The sequence below is a fragment of the Salvia miltiorrhiza genome, unplaced genomic scaffold (assembly GCF_028751815.1).
Source record: "Salvia miltiorrhiza cultivar Shanhuang (shh) unplaced genomic scaffold, IMPLAD_Smil_shh fragScaff_scaffold_2_2:::fragment_3, whole genome shotgun sequence".
Classification (NCBI taxonomy): domain Eukaryota; kingdom Viridiplantae; phylum Streptophyta; class Magnoliopsida; order Lamiales; family Lamiaceae; genus Salvia; species Salvia miltiorrhiza.
In genome coordinates, this window is record NW_026651451.1 from 71769 (window position 1) to 88402 (window position 16634).

General features: G+C 35.7%; 4 protein-coding genes and 1 long non-coding RNA gene across 5 annotated transcripts in view; 2 read left to right on the forward strand and 3 right to left on the reverse strand.

Annotated features, from left to right (window-relative positions):
• LOC131002874 (uncharacterized) overlaps nt 1–9472 on the reverse strand; it is a 40882-nt gene extending 31410 nt beyond the window's left edge. Inside the window, exon 1 of the mRNA XM_057929367.1 lies at nt 9212–9472. The gene's annotated coding sequence lies outside the window, so the exon portion shown is untranslated. The remainder of the gene's footprint in view (nt 1–9211) is intronic.
• Nucleotides 2275–3374, reverse strand: LOC131002875 (putative F-box protein At3g52320). The gene is made up of 2 exons (XM_057929369.1): nt 3314–3374; nt 2275–2911 (listed from the first exon to the last, which is right to left on the reverse strand). Exon 2 carries the CDS (start codon nt 2909–2911, stop codon nt 2309–2311), a length of 603 nt encoding a protein of 200 aa, XP_057785352.1. The 5' UTR covers nt 3314–3374; the 3' UTR covers nt 2275–2308.
• A 1553-nt stretch (nt 9473–11025) lies between the features above and the next one.
• On the forward strand, nt 11026–11970 carry LOC131002876 (uncharacterized). Its single transcript, XR_009094438.1, has 2 exons — nt 11026–11328; nt 11748–11970. It is a non-coding gene; the product is annotated as an uncharacterized LOC131002876 (long non-coding RNA).
• An 883-nt stretch (nt 11971–12853) lies between these two features.
• On the reverse strand, nt 12854–16010 carry LOC131002878 (uncharacterized). The gene is made up of 2 exons (XM_057929372.1): nt 15365–16010; nt 12854–13010 (listed from the first exon to the last, which is right to left on the reverse strand). The coding sequence occupies exons 1-2, from the start codon at nt 15680–15682 to the stop codon at nt 12993–12995; spliced, it is 336 nt and encodes a 111-aa protein (XP_057785355.1). The 5' UTR covers nt 15683–16010; the 3' UTR covers nt 12854–12992.
• LOC131002877 (uncharacterized) lies at nt 13023–15045 on the forward strand. Its single transcript, XM_057929371.1, has 2 exons — nt 13023–13660; nt 14208–15045. The coding sequence occupies exons 1-2, from the start codon at nt 13052–13054 to the stop codon at nt 14811–14813; spliced, it is 1215 nt and encodes a 404-aa protein (XP_057785354.1). The 5' UTR covers nt 13023–13051; the 3' UTR covers nt 14814–15045.
• Nucleotides 16011–16634: the final 624 nt, after the last annotated feature.

Sequence of the window (16634 nt, forward strand, 5' to 3'; positions counted from 1 at the left end):
TTACTTGGATTTTAAATTAAACATGAATTAATATTGACGAAAATTAATAATGAGATGCTTGAATTCTTTGTGTACTACTCTCTTCTCTCGTAGTTTGCGAAGCAGTTGAAACTATCCAAATTCACAAGTAAGAGAATCAAGCAACCATTGTTGCTTTATTTATGCATCAATTTAACACCAAAAAATAGATGATTTTTTAATTTCATTTTATCCATCAATTTTGCTTGTAAACCGAAGGAGTAACGTTCTTATATATATATTTCTCGAATCATTACTACTATGTAAGACAAAAAAAGATTTAATTTTATAAATTAGTATGAATTTTGAGATCTCCACTTTGATTTGGTGAAACTCGTTGGGAACACTAATTGGGTAAGTTGCAAAGAAAGGAGAAAGATAAAAGAAGAAAAATCCCCAATCGTCAAAATCAAACAAGAAAAGATTTAAAATTCGTCATGCTCTGTACTTAGATAATTTAGGATATTTTTCATAGGTCTTTTTGCTTTTTTATTTTGACATATATTATGAATATTACTTTCTTATATTTAAATTTATTCATTAATAGTTTCATCAATTCATTTTTTAAATTTCAATTATAATCAAATGAATAAGTCAATTTAATAAATATAATTATTAATTAATAAAAATATTCAAAGTTATATAATAATATTTATGTATTTTATCTTCATAGTATAAAATCACATGCGTTAAATGTGCATCACACGTTCTTACTGCTAGTATATTATAAAAATAGTTTTAACAAATACTTTAAAAGTTAAAACATTTAAAATAGATATTGATCTAATACTATTTTAAATTAAATAATATTTAAATAATTTAATTCAATTGAAAATAGTTTTTATTTATCAATTAACCAACTCATAAATGATGATATTTTAATTTTTCGTATGTATTTTAAAATTTTAAAAAGATATAAATGTATATCACTCATGCATGGCTTGGGAAGGCGTACTTGTTCTACTCACCACACTCAAGTTATAAATAGAGGGTTTCTTTTTCAAATTAGAGAAAGAAGAAAAAGAGAGCATATATAAAAATATACATGATCAAGAGATGATAAGATTGTTCATATACTACAGTAAATACTCAATATAACATACTAGCTACCTCTTGATCTTTCAAACAATCAACCAAAGAATCGAATTAATAATGCACCAAACAGAAACAAAACTCTCAAGAAGAAGCACATATAAAAGGTATTTCAAAGAATCCAATCACTTATTTTGAAACTTTGAACCCATGATCCTATATATGGTCTTAAACAATCCATGTAATAAAAAATTGAATCATGCATCCTTGAAAACGGTTTAAACTCTAAGCTAGTAGTACAACTCTTTCACAAATAAAAAATCTCTCAAATACACATATTTGAGGAGTTTAAATTTATTTAAGGTCATTATCTTAGGGCTATATGCAAAAATAGGCCACTATTTTTCGGACTTGCAAAAATAGGCCAATTATTTTAGTTTTTGGTATTTTTAGGCCACATGTGTACCCAATCAGGCTATTTTGGACCACATTTTGACCCCAAAAAATGGCCTATAAATGCTGAATTGAGCTCAAATGTGGCCTAAAAATGCCAAAAATTAAAATAATTGGCCTATTTTTGCAAGTCCGAAAAATAGTGGCCTATTTTTGCAAATAGACCTAAGATAATGGCCTTAAATAATTTTAAACTCCATATTTGTGCATATATACTAGGAAAAGCAACATGACTATGATAAACATTCTACACCAAATAATCTAATCTTAACTTAACCATACCAAGCTATTCTTATGCACAAACCCAATGTACCATGAAGAGGAGTATGGTAATTCAGTGGAGTTGATTTCATGTGTATCAAGATTGTAGAAAATACAAGTGCGAATCTCACCACGAAAACACAAGGCCAGAACCTCAGGGTATTTAACCCAACCAATAGGCTCCAAGATTTGATTTTTACCTGCTGAAGCAAGCTGTTGAAGCCTGCACTTTTGAGATCCCATCTTAATGTTGGGAAGCACCTTCCTCCATTCACCAGTTTCCGATTTCATCCCCCAAATATCCCATGAGAAATCATTGTTGTCGCCAGCCAACATTGATAGGAACGTCCCCATTGACAGAAAATACCGTCTCTTTCCCCCTAAATAAGCTGTAGAAATTGGAATTATACTCTTTGTAAGGATTTCAGTCTCAATATCCAATGTCAAGACGATTCTTCGATAATCACACATCCAATGTATGAAACCTTTTGTAACCAACGGAAGCGTAGACAAAAGAGATTCCACATTACATCCATGCACACTGTCAATCGCAACATGCATGTCTCCACGAGTTATCGACTCCAAAAGTCAGTATGCCGAGATGAATCTGTTTGAACTTCCAAAATGGTGAAGTCAATTTATACTTCATGGAACGTGGAGCAAATACCATACCAAATAGATCAAGACGATATGGAGTTTGAGGCAATGAAGGGATAATGAATGATTGCTTTGTTGAGGGATTTATAATGTATGGATATCCACTACGGCAGTATGCCTCTATGCACAAACCATTGCAACAGTTTATTAACTTGCCTCTGTATAAGTAAGTGTACTCAGATGTCTCAATTCGGCCGCCTTGCGTTGCAGTGATGAGAATTGGATGATGGCCGCCCCACACACAGATGCAGTAGAGAAGAAGTCCATATGTAGAATGCTGAATTTGTGTGTCGACAAAATCATAAGAATGGATAATGTGGTACCATCTGCGGCACGCAAGCCTTACTCTGTCGTAGAGATGATCAGCCGGCAGACGCACGAGGATGTCGGATAAGAGCTCGCTGGGGAGGGACTCTATGTTCGTCGGCCTCACCCTTTTACACCTCCTCAAATAATAAGGCCGACTTCTAGAGTTTTTGTACACGACCATCTGCATATGAAAAAAACATGGATGTGAGATTGTAGGTTTAGCAAAACTAATCACTACAACATAAAATGCAGGAATCAAATGGAAAGGATTTTTTGAGTTCATTATTTCACTACAAAGCATAGAGTTATACGCAAATCGGCGTTTTTAAATGCAGGAACAACATTTGTTAACTTCATAACTTTTATTTTCGAATAATGTGGCTAATATGTAAAAAATGCGATTGGTAAAAGTAGATACAGAAAATTAAGGTTAGATATCTCAATTGGAGAAATGAAGCGGTTACAATCCACAGATCAAAACTTAAAAACACAAGCAAAGAAGAAGCAATAACTTTCAGATCTTCATCTGCATTTGTTTCAAATGGGCAAATTGAAGAAAAAATATAAAGAAGGGTTCGCATACCAATCTATTTGAATTTCCTTGTTCGTCTACACTAAGCAAGCTTCCATCGCTGCAGCGGCGGGAAGGCCATTTTCAGGTGAGTTTCTAGGAAATGGGCAGAGTGTGTGGCGGCGTGAATGATGGAGAATAGGGCTATAGTTATCTAATTAGAATAGAATGGGCCATGTTTTGGGTTTTAGGTTTATTTCGGTTAGGGCGGGAAACTGCTGTATTTATTTAGGTTTACTCCGCCGCGGCATTCTACACACTTCACCGGAAATAGAAAAGCTGAAATGCACCGTACGAAACCAGTCTTCTGCAAGCCGCCGCTTCTGCAGCGATTCGGATCCCCATTCCGACAATCTTAGTAGAGCATCGGTAAGCACTCTCCCTCATATTTTCCCTTGTTTGATATGCAGATGCCTCTCTTTCAAAATTAGGTTACACCTCAAATTCCCTATGCATATATGTTTCATAACAAAATATATTGTCTTTGAAAGTTAGGTAACAGTTTAATATAAAGAAGCATTGGTATGCATATGGCTGTCTTGGGTGTTTGGCTAAGCTTATTTTAAAGAGTAGTGAAGGTTTAATGCATTGGGGAACGTGGAGATACTGCGGGATGATGGATGTGGAGACGGTGATCATTACACTGAGTGAAGCCCCACACGCAACTAGGAGCGACACACACCCCTAATCCAGCCCACACCACCCCCCAATTAACCCTCCCCATTACCACCCCCAAAAATAGGCATGTTTCATATGCATATAAAATCAAATAAAAATGCATAAAGTTTTCACATAACAATGCATTAAATTATACAAAAAATGCATTTCATTTTAATAAATCTGGTAGTTTCGCCACCCCACCCCTGCCCCACCTCCACCCCACCCCCCACCCCCCCCCCACCCAAATTTTTTTTTTTTTTTAAACTGATTTTCTGACCACTGACCCCCACCAACCCCCCAAAAAATTTTTTTTTTTTTTTTCAAAAACTGATTTTCTGATTGCTGACCCACCACCCCCCCCCCCCACCCCCCCCCCCCAAAAAAATGTTTTTTTTTTCAAAAATTTATTTGTAGTTAATGTTTTATGCATTTTCATGTAATAATATATGCATTTTATTGTTCTTGATTATGCATTTTTCTTTTTTATATACACATGTTTTATAATATTTTATTTTAGGGTATAGGGTTAGGGTTTAGTGTTTAGGTTTTTAGTGTTTAGAATTTAGTTTTTAGGGTTTAGTGTGTAGTGTTTTAGTGTTTAGGGTTTAGTTTTTAGGGTTTAGGGTATAGGGTTTAGGGTTTAGGGTTTAGTGTTTTAGTGTTTAGGGTTTAGTGTTTAGGGTTTAGTTTTTAGGGTTTAGGGTTTAGTTTTTAGGGTTTAGTATTAGTGTATAGGTTTTAGTGTTTAGTATTTATTTTAGGGTTTGAATTTTAGTATTTAGGGTTTAATGATGTTTAGATTTTAGTGTTTTCGTGTTTAGGGTTTAGTTTTTAGGTTTTAGTGTGTAGTGTTTTAGTGTATGCATTTCGGTGGTCGAAAATCAATTTTTGAAAAAAAAAATTATATTTTTTCAAAAAATGTAATGCATTTTTGTGTGAAAGTATATGTATTTCTGTGCGAAAGTATATGCATGTAAAACATGTAATTTTTTTATGCATGTAAAAATCAGTTTTTCAAAAAAAAAAAAAAAAAATTGGGGGGTGGGGTGGGGGTTCTGGGGTGTGGGGGGTGGGGTTGGGGTGGGGTGAAATCTTATGCATTTTTATATGAAACTTTATGCATTTTTATATGAAAGTTCATGCATTCTCGTATGAAACTTTATGCATCTAAAATATACCTATTTTGAGAAAATCTAATTTTTTTTTTAATTTCGAAAATTACATTCCAATTTTACCCCTCTCCAGATTTTGCCTTGAAATGCCTTGCCACGTGTCACCATCTTGATGCGCCACATGTTATAAATGTGTGATCTAGATTTGGATCTACGGATCTATTATAAGCATAGGGATCGACATGAACCCAACCCTATATATATATATATATATTAATAACTGGAAACTTTAATAATTTTCAAATAAGAATTGCAAAGGAAATAAACGGTTTTTGGCTGTGATATGACAGAAGAAAATCATCATCTGTGATCTTTATAGGGCCCATTTCAAGTGCAGTGAATCTGTTTCATGATATCATATTATCTTCTTTAATATGATGTAATGGATTGGTCATGTAAATCAGACTTTTGAGATTTTTAAAGGATCATATGTAAGATTGTTGTTTGAAACTTGATGTGTTGAAGAATTGTTTATCATTTTTGATACAGGGGAACCGACTCTAGATTGGACGACGAGGAAGAAGATTGCAGTGGGAGCTGCAAGGGGGCTGCTGTATCTCCATGAGCACTGTGTTCCCAAGATAATCCACAGGAATGTGAAGGCTGCAAACGTGCTGCTAGATGAGCACTATGAGGCCATTGTGGGTGATTTCGGGCTTGCAAAGCTGCTGGATCATGGCGAATCCCATGTGACCACAGCAGTTATGTCGTTTGAATTTATGTTGTGTTGAGTTTGGATTTATGTAGTTACTATGGAGTTAGGATTTATGATACTTGATATTTAACTTAATTTAAATTTGTAGGTATATTGAATTTGGATGTTTATTACATTAAGTATGTTTGAATTTGGATCTTTATTATAAGTATATTTGAATTTGAATATTTTAGATTGATTTTTACAGGATATTAAATTTTCAAAAATAATAATAATAATAATAATAATAATAATAATAATAATAATAATAATAATAATAATAATAATAATAATAATAATAATAATTGTCGACGGAAATGAAAAATTATCAAATTCTCGACGGAATCCACTTTCAGGGTGAAAAACAAATTCTCGACAGAAATTTCCGTCGAGAAATTAACGACTGAATTTTCCGTCGAGAATCCGTCGTAAATCTGTGAAATTCGGCAGAATTTTCCCACGCATTAACGACGGTAAATAAATATTTTCTCGACGGGAATTTCCGTCGAGAATTATTTCCTCACGATTAATTTAGTGGCTCTCGTTTTCCGTCGGCAATCCGTTGAGAAAAAAATTAACGACGGCATTTTTAATTTTGCCGACGGAAATTTCCGTCGAGAAATGCGATTTTTTTTGTAGTGGAGTTTAAACCAAGTATTTTTATTTGGTGTATCTTAGTGTTTGGTAGACCAAGATTAAAACAAAGATACTATGAATTAATTGTTTGATAGTTCAAATTAAAAATCTAAATTAAGTAATCAAATTACCATAATAACCTTATATTAAATTAATTAATAAATTTAAATTAATTAATAAATCAAACAGAGGGAGTGATATGCTAGAAGTACTTTCATCACTTTAGTGACCAATTGCTGCAGACCCCAAACAGTCTTCTTTGATTTATTGTAGTATGTCACTTCATGATTGCCATTGCTATTTGGCACTTAAATCACCATACCTTGCACTAAAACCAAACTCACACACAAGATCATGCATCATCTCATATTTTATCACATTCTTTGTATATTACTTCATGATTGAGTTATATATTTAACAATCTTAATAAGAGAGAAGTGGGAAGAGGAATAGTACTGTAGAAAGAATAGTGATGTGCTGATATTTTTGTAATTTTCTGTTATTTGGAGGCTGATTTTTGAAACTATTGATTTATCTCACCTATTTCTCCTCATAGCCGATGAGAGATCAGCTTTCTTTTTCTCCCTTTCTACTTTCTATGGTTTCTCTTTTGAAATTCTACTCCAAGAAATCAAATCTTCTTCAAATGTACTTGTACAATTCTATCTATGACTTTTGGTCTATTACACCATGTCGATGATATTTTATTAACATTTTGAGGTTGTCTTTTGTGTGTATATGCCTCAATGTAGCTTCCGATTGAATGCACAGTGTATATATGATGCATAATGTCTTAAAATATTTAAGTAGTTTGTATATAAAATATACTTGTGGATTGCTGCAATTTTTATGAGTTAGTGACTTATAGAAATTCTCTTACAAGTCATAGTATAATATGGCTGCACTTGGAAATGATTGGACTAGCATCATTATTAATCCTATATTTCACGGAGCAATTATAAAAACACCGCGTCCTACGTGGTGTGAAATTTCTAGTATATATATATAGCTCAACTCAAATTGATTTTGCCTTAGTATATTACATATATAATTCCATTCAAACTATTCTCAAACAGAATACACGCTGATTTGCAATGGAATAGCAATTGTGAGGTCATAATCTGTCCATACAAAGTGATGATAAACAATACCGATTCTAATACTCTTTTAACGTAACCACATCAGACTATTCTTATGCGGAAAAGCCGCATAACGTTTAGTATAGTTTTGCGGTAGCTCTATGGAGTGGAGTTGATGCGTATCAAGATTATACAAAATGCAATGCCGGCATTGCTTCCCATAAAAGGCAACAAAATAGAAGGCCAAAACATGTGGATATTTAACCCAACCAAGTGGCTCAAGAACTGCACCATCTTCAGGAGCTAACTGTTGAATCCTGCATTTCTCAGCTCTCAAGTCGACGTTGGGCAGCGCCTTCCTCCACTCGCCTGTCTCTGCCTTCATCTCCCAAACCTCCCACGACAGATCCCCATACGCTACCAGGAGCGACACACACCTCCCAGTCGACAGATAATAATAGTTGCTTTCATGGTACTGATAAGGGGCTTCACTCAGTGTAATGACCTTCATCTCCACATCCATCGTCGCGCAGTATCTCCCCCTTCCCCAATGCAAGAAACCTTCACTAGTCAAGGGAGCCTTGTCCAAGAAAAATCGCCTGACATGGTCGGGGAGGTGGTGAACCTCGACATTCCTCCAGGATTCATTGACTCCAACAGTGAGCACGACAAGACCGTGGTCAATTTGTCGGGGTGGTGCCGAGTGGTAAACAGGGGATGGTACAATCACTTTATACGCTAAGGAAGCTGCAGAGCATGCTAAACCACAGTAGAACTGGTAATACATACACCCTTTAGGATACGGTGGGAGGAGGAATGACTGCTTCGTTGCAGGATTCGCAAGACGAGGGTAGCGTTTGTCATCCAACTCCAGAACTAAACCGTTGCAGGTAGCAAGAACTCCCAATCTGGGGATGTGATTTAGCTCAGATGTGTGGATTCCGCCGTCTGCGTCGGCTGTTACATAAAGTGGCAGAGCTTTAGCCTTTATGGGTGATAGGAGGAGTCCATAGGTAGAACCGTGCATCTGCGAGTAGATGAAGGCATGAGAATGGATCATGTGGTACCACCGCTGGCAGACGTGCATCGCTCTGTCGTAGAGATGATCGGCAGGGAGACGGAGGAGGATTTCGAACAATAGGTCTGTGGGGAGGGCCTCTATATTTGTTGGCCTCTCCTTTTTACACCTCCGGAAATAATAAGGCCGACTTCTAATGTGTATCATCTGCTTATTGAATACAGATATTGTCATAAACATGTCTTATCTACAAATTTTTGTTTTGGAGTAAGACAGCTATTGAACAATTTTTTCTTTTAATTTGGAACAGAACAGAATCATCACTCTACTAAATTACTAATCCATCGACTAACCAATTCACTAATTTGTATACAAGTGCTTTATCTGCCCAAAACTTAAATGCTGAGAATAAGACAGCCATATGCATATCAATATCAAAGTCTTTTTATATTAATCTCTAACCTAAATTTCAAATAAAAAGCCTTTTCTTATGAAACATATATGCATACGAAATTTAAGCTCTAACCTAAATTTCAAATAAAAAACCTTTCCTTATGAAACATATATGCATATGGAATTTCAGCTCTAACATAATTTTGAAAGACAGCGATCTGCATATCAAAATGGGAAAATATGAGGGAGAGTGCTTACCGATTCTCTACTAAGAATGTCGGAATGGGGATCCGAAACGCAGCAGCGACGCAGCGACGCACCGACGGAGGCTGTGGCTTGCGGAAGGCGGGTTTCGAACGAAGCGTTTCAGCTTTTCTATATCCGGTGAACTGTGTAGAACGCGGCGGCAGAGTAAACGAAGCATTTCAGCATTTCAGCTCCAAGAGCTTATAAGCTCTTTAAAATAAGATTAGACAAATACTCTTTTAATTAACACTGATTTAGATGAATTAATTCTGAAATTTTTATGAATTAATTCTATTTTAAGTTAATTGCATTACCCTATATTTATTATTTTTATTTATTTATTTAAATATGTCATTTACTATAGAATTCAATCACAAAGTTTTTCAAATTCTTTTGAACACCTCTAATTAGGTTGCATTGCATTAGAACAAGAAGAATTTACAAAAACTTGTATAAACACAACAACAGTTATACAATTTGTGTTGAGAGGCATGTTCAAGACACGCGTCTCGCTATATACATTCAAACAAAACAAAAGACCGCTCGACACCATCTCAACACCATCTCTGCTCAACCTGCACGTTTATAAATACATACATGGCTGAGTATAAAATACTCAGTGGGCACGAGCCAAAGCTATATACATGCATACTAAAACTGTAAATTATCATGCCTTTTCTCATGACGTACAGAGATTTTAGTAAAAGTCTGCACCCACTAGTCATGTACTTGTATAAAAGTTCGTCTGATCTAACATCTAGATAGAGCAGGATCCGAATTCGATTAACTACTGATGCCAAATAGGTATTATACATAAATCTTAAAATTGATAGGCAATGATAATAGTTCACAAGATTTTATTTAACTGCGGCATAATTTAAAATTTGATTTTTATATAAGAAAGCCTACCTGATCGTGGTCCGATGATCTAGGTGATTATGAACTATGGCTTCACCTTCTCTTGTATATGACCTTCAGTGTAGATTAACTAACTAAATAAATAACGAGAAAATAATATGGATTTAACTAAAAGAATACTTATGTTGGTTTTAAGGTGATATTCTTATAGGAATTTATAGAATGAAGGCTAACTGCTATTTGGCAAACTTATCAATAAATACCAACATAGACTTAAATTGCGGTAATCATAACTCTGACGTTAATCATAACTCAACTCACACTAATTTAATAAATAAATATGAACTCAGAAATGATATAATTCATCTTTTACTCTCTCTATTGAACTTAATTCCCTAATAATCTAGTATCTAATTTATGCATAACTAATTAGGATAATAAATTATTAATAGATTAAAATAATTCTATATGTTTAGGCAATCTAATTAACCATTCTAATTATTAGCTAATAGCTAATAATTCTTTATATAACTATTAGGCTCTAATTTAATAATTTAGCCTAATTAAATAACTAAAATGCTCAATAATAATTTTATTATATCTAAACCCATTAAAATTAACTAGATCCAAGTAGTAAGGTTAATATATAATTATCTAGGCCATATAATAAATCAACTTAATTATTAGTTGTAACTAATAATCCTTTATATATAATTATAAGTTTAATTTAAAATAAACTCAGTTAAATTAAATAAATTAAGGGCTTAATCTAATAATTAATAACTTTAGAATAAAACCTTTATTAGGCTAACTAACTCAAAGCCCAACAATATTCTATTATACTTAAGCTATTAGGAAATAAATAGGCCCATAAGAAATTAATAGGCCCAAATACTAAATTAAGCCCAATTACCCATTTTCTATTTTAATAAATTAAAGTTATATTAAAATCTAGAATTTTCTTTTACACTAATCTCTCTCCTCTTCTTGTCCTGAAACGCAGACACGCTCAATTTCTCCCTCTCTTCGCTCTCTCTCTCTCTTAGTCGTCTCTCATCGCCGGTTCTCGCCGCCTCCGGTGCGGCGAGGCCGGCTCTATCTCTTCTCTCTCCTTCTTTTCTCTTCCCACTTCCCTATGTCTAAATCCCCAAATTATAGAATCTAATTCCTAGGGTTTCTACCGCCCTTCTTCCCCTCTGGAATTCATCTCTCCGACGAAGCCTGCCGCCACCGCCGTCGTCCCCGTCGCACCGCGGCCTCCTCTGACTCAGGTAAGCCCCTGTCTCTCTCCCTCGAAATCCCTCTCTCTCTCTCTCTCTCTCTCTCTTCTGGTCAGGCCGCGGCGGCCGCTGCGAGCTGCGACGGCGCATGCAGCGCCGGTGGTCGCCGCCGCCCTGCTCGCCCCTCTCTCCCTCCATCTCGTTCTGTCCGTCTCTCTCTATTTCACTCTCTATCTCCCTTGTTTAATCTCTCGCTCAACCTCCCTCTCTCTCTGCTGTCAGTAGCCACCGCGGCCGCCAGCCATGCCTCCGCTGCGGTGGCTCTCGGCTGCGGCTGCGGCTGCTACTGCTAATTCCCTCTCCTCCTTCTTCCTTCCCTCTTCTGTATTTCCCAATTCAAAATCTTATTCTAACAAACTTCCAATCTTAACATCACAAACTAATAGATCTCAAACTATTTTCTGCTCCAGGAATCGGTGATTCGAGAAGGTTTGAAATGGTTTCATCGTGGCAACCCAAGACTCCATTTTTTTTAAAGACTCAGCCTTCTATTATTGAATTTTCTGATTTATAAACTCTGTGAATAGATGTATACTGTAGATGTTAAAGAAAATTGATGTTATCTTGATTACTATGTATGAGTGGATTATTGAGTAGTAGGAAGAATAGTACCTGCATTGCGTGGTGTGATAACTGCTGGCTATATATTGGATGGATATTTGCTTTGTTGTTTGGAATTTGCAGAATGAGAGCTGCCTAAATTTATAGAGGTTTGAGTCGGTTGAGTGAAGTAGCTGAGTGTAAAGTTGAGAGATACGTGCTCTTCTGTGGTATGAATCTAATTACAGATAATTAGAGGTTAATAGGGTTACTAATAGTAATAATAGACTTGATGAATTGGGCTTCCTACTCTTCTGGCCCAACTACAGTTATTGGGCTCATTTAAAACTAAATTCATATCAAAGGGAGATTCTATTCATAGCCCTCTTTTTGTTCTTTATAGCCTACTACTCCCTCCGTCCCACTATTTATGGGACAAAACTTTTGGGCACGGAGATTAAGGAGTAGTAGATTAAGGAGTAAAGGTGTGTGGTCCACTTGATTAGGTTTGTGTGTAGATATTCTTTATTAAAGTTATTTAAATTTTGTAATTTAATTTAAATTACTGTAATTTAATTTAATTTTCGAAATCTTTATTTAATTAATTTAAATTCTGAAATTTAAATTAATTACCATAATTTATTTCAGAATTTAATTTTCGAAATCAATTTCAATAAATAAAATAAAACCTGTAAAAAGGAATACAACCTGCCATTTCATTTAAATTCATTGCAATTTCAATTAAACATTCATTTACCTAATGTAATGGAGCATAAACTGAGTAAAAAATGAATAAAAGTTGTGCACTTTCAGTGGATCAAAAAATGGCGGCAGACTGCCCTTTTCATTGAAATTTTGGGAAATCTTCAAATTTCCCACACTTTACATCTTCCTCCCCTTTATAAATAAGGACAGATTCAGTTTCAAAGACACAAAATTAACAGCCACAAAGGCACAAAAACTACAAAACGGCAGAATGGCTAGGAGAAAAGATCTCTCTACATTTGAGAGAGCAGCCATAATCCAGTTTCTCCTTGAAGACAGCAAGAAGGGGAAGCCTTCTAGGGGGAAGATTGCAGCAGCTATTACAAAATGGAGCAGCTCACGAAGCACTATCAATCGGGTATGGGCAGCTGCAAAAAAGCAAATACAGAAGGGTGAGGTAATATGTTCCATGAGTCGAAAAATACAAAGACCAAGACAAAAGAGAGTGCAATTAGATTTACAGTTAATTGCCAACTTAGATTTGTCCAAAAGATCTACCATTCGAAGGCTTGCATGTGGGATTCAATGTAGCAAAAGTACCGTAGGAAGATGGATTAAGCTAGGGCTGATCAAAGCTCATTCCAATGCTATTAAACCCGATCTTACGGCTCCTAACAAGTTGCTTAGGCTACGGTTTTCATTAGAGGCCCTAGAGTATGATAGGATTATGAGGAGTGTGACATTTAAAAACATGCACAACACAATCCACATTGATGAAAAATGGTTCTACATAACCAAAACCAACCAAAGGTTTTACTTAACCCCTGCAGAGAGTGAGCCTCATAGAACCTGTAAAAGCAAAAAATTCATCACGAAGGTGATGTTTATGTGTGCAGTGTGTAGGCCTATCTTTGGCCCTGATGGAGAATGCATATTTGATGGAAAAATAGGCATTTTTCCATTTACTGAACTGGTTCCAGCAAAGAGGAAGAGTAAGAACAGGGCAGCAGGCACAATGGAGTGGAAACCCATTCAAAGTATCACCAAAGAAGTGGTGAAGGATTGCCTAATTAACAAGGTATGGCAAGTGAATGATTTATGCAAGGAATGTTCAAATAAAATGCTTGGGGTCCAAATCATTTCAGTTTATGAGTAGTATGTATACATGTAATTTCAGTTGCTCATAATCCATGCTTGCATGTAATTTCAGATGATTTGAATCCATATTTTCATGTAATTTCAGTATACATGGAATTTCAGTTGCTTATAATCCATAATTTCATGTAATTTCAGATGATTTGAATCCATATTCCCATGTAATTTCAGTATACATGGAATTTCAGTTGCTTATAATCCATAATTTCATGTAATTTCAGATGATTTGAATCCATATTTTCATGTAATTTCAGTATACATGGAATTTCAGTTGCTTATAATCCATATTTTCATGTAATTTCAGTATACATGGAATTTCAGTTGCTTATAATCCATAATTTCATGTAATTTCAGATGATTTGAATCCATATTTTCATGTAATTTCAGTATACATGTAATTTCAGTTGCTTATAATCCATATTTTCATGTAATGTGAGATGCTTAGTATACATGTTTTATTGTAATTTCAGATTATTCCTGCTATAAAGGCAAAGTGGCCTAGTTTTGCTAGCAAAGTCATCTACATACAGCAGGATAATGCGCGGCCACACATTAAAGACAACGACCCTGATTTCAGGGCAGCTGCCTCTAGTGATGGCTTTGACATACACCTGGTGCATCAACCACCAAACTCACCCGACACCAACATAAATGATTTGGGGTGGTTCAGGGCGATACAATCGCTACAAACTGAATCAGTTTGCAACAATGTCAGTGACTTACTTATGGCTGTTAAAAATTCATTTGAACAGTTAAGTGCACAAACCTTGAATAAGGTTTTTCTTAGCCTACAAAGTTGCATGATTGAAATTTTCAAGGTAAAAGGTCAAAACTGTTACAAAATTCCCCATTTGAAGAAGGATGCCTTGATTAGGCAGGATATGCTTCCTTCAAACCTTGAAGTTGATTCAAGGCTTGTTAGGGAATGCATAGCTTACCTAATTGAGCAGGGGAATATTAATGGGAGTGAAGGTTTCTTAAGGCATCTGCCTATAGGCATGATTGGAGGCACAACAGATGGGCTGGCTTGTAGCATGCAGCAGCTACAAATTCAAGGGGGCACAAGTGGATATTGAAGATTTCAAGGATTTCAAACTTTTTGTTGTTTTTGTAAAGTGAATGCACATATTTTTGTAATGCACAGATGCACATATGCACAGATGCACAGCTGCACACTTTTTGTTGTTTTTGTAATGTATGTTATGCTTGCAAAGTTCTAATGAAATTCAGATGCACAAGTTTGAAATGCACAAATGCACACTGCTTCAAGCAGATCCAACACAGGGAGTGAAATGCACACTGCTTCAAGCAGATCCAACACAGGGAATGAAATGCACACTGCTTCAAGCAGATCCAACATTTAAGAATGCCATCCAAATCAACTAGACCATAGAAAACCAAACCATAATCAACAAGGGAACATGCAAGATCAAGTTTTCAGATCATCTCATACAATCTGAAATTGTAATCATCGATGTTACAAATTTTCGGACAGAATACATTTATAGAATGAGCATAATACTATCATTTCAGCCACAGATTATCACTTCCCACAGTACAATTGCAACATAATCCCACATATCACAGATCACCATAAAGAAAAGATCCAAAATAGGGCAGATCTCACCAAAAAGAACGCAGGAAGCAGGATCCGCATCATAGATTCAACAGCATCGCTCATGTTTCGATGCTCCCAATTTTCCTCACAAAAGAAGAATGAATCAGGGTAAGCATCAGAAATGAAACTTGAAGCGGACACCGGCTGTTCACCGGAATTCGTCAAAGGACAGGGAGAAGATGGAGAAATCGACCGTTTACCTTCTTGGGTTGAAGCTCGGCGAGCCGCCTCTTCTCTGCATCTATCTTCTATCACCGTCAATTCAACCCACGTTTGCAAAGACGCCATCCAGTCAAAATCGAACAGATCAGGGTAAAATCTCGACATTTAACCGGCGAAATCAAACAAATCACGGCCAAAAGAAACCCAAATCCCTCAGATAATATTTTCAGAAAAGAACTAGGGCACGGTGAGAGACGAATGGTTTAAATCATAGGGATTTGGGGGGATATGGCGAAGGTATTTTCGGGCACGGTGAGAGACGAATGCAGAGAGGTCGGCTGCCGGAACCCAAGAAAGCCGACGAGGGAGAGGAGGATGATGAAGAGTTGAGGTTTCAGGCGGAACATTCGAGAGAGAGAGAGAGGAGGTAAAATTAGGGTTCACGATGCGGCGGAAGTGAAGAGGGAGCAAAAATGGAATAAAATTCTTTGAGGTCCGAAAAAGTACAAATAATTAAGGGTGTGTTTTAAGTGTAAATCTGTAATTAGCAATTTTTTTAATACTTAAATGACCCCTGATTTTTTCCAAAAAAGGAAATGTGTCATATAGGTTGGGACAACCCAAAAAGGAATACGTGTCATGAATAATGGGACGGAGGGAGTATATAATAATAAATAATAAAAAATATTTATATATGTACTATTTTACCCTATAATCTCAAATTAAAAATTTGGGCTTTGATTACCCAATAAAATCACTGGCCCAACAACATTATTATTGGGCTCTATAGTATAAAAAGAAAAACTTTATATACCTTATCTAGTCAATTAATTCTATAGAAACTTACTTATTAAAATCTCTACCCAATAGATATTTATAGATAAATCTAATATCTCAACTTTATTTAATAACAAATAGTATATTATAGATAAGGTAGGTTGTGATTAATGTATCATGTTGGTATCATCTGTGACAGTGTGCTAACTTGACATCTATAATGCACGGATTCGCCGGAAATCACCACATTGCAGTATCCGATTCGCTCAAGGGTGCGATTCGCGTGCGATTCGCGTGGGATACGCACGGGATTCGCCACATGGCGAATCCCTCAAAAAAA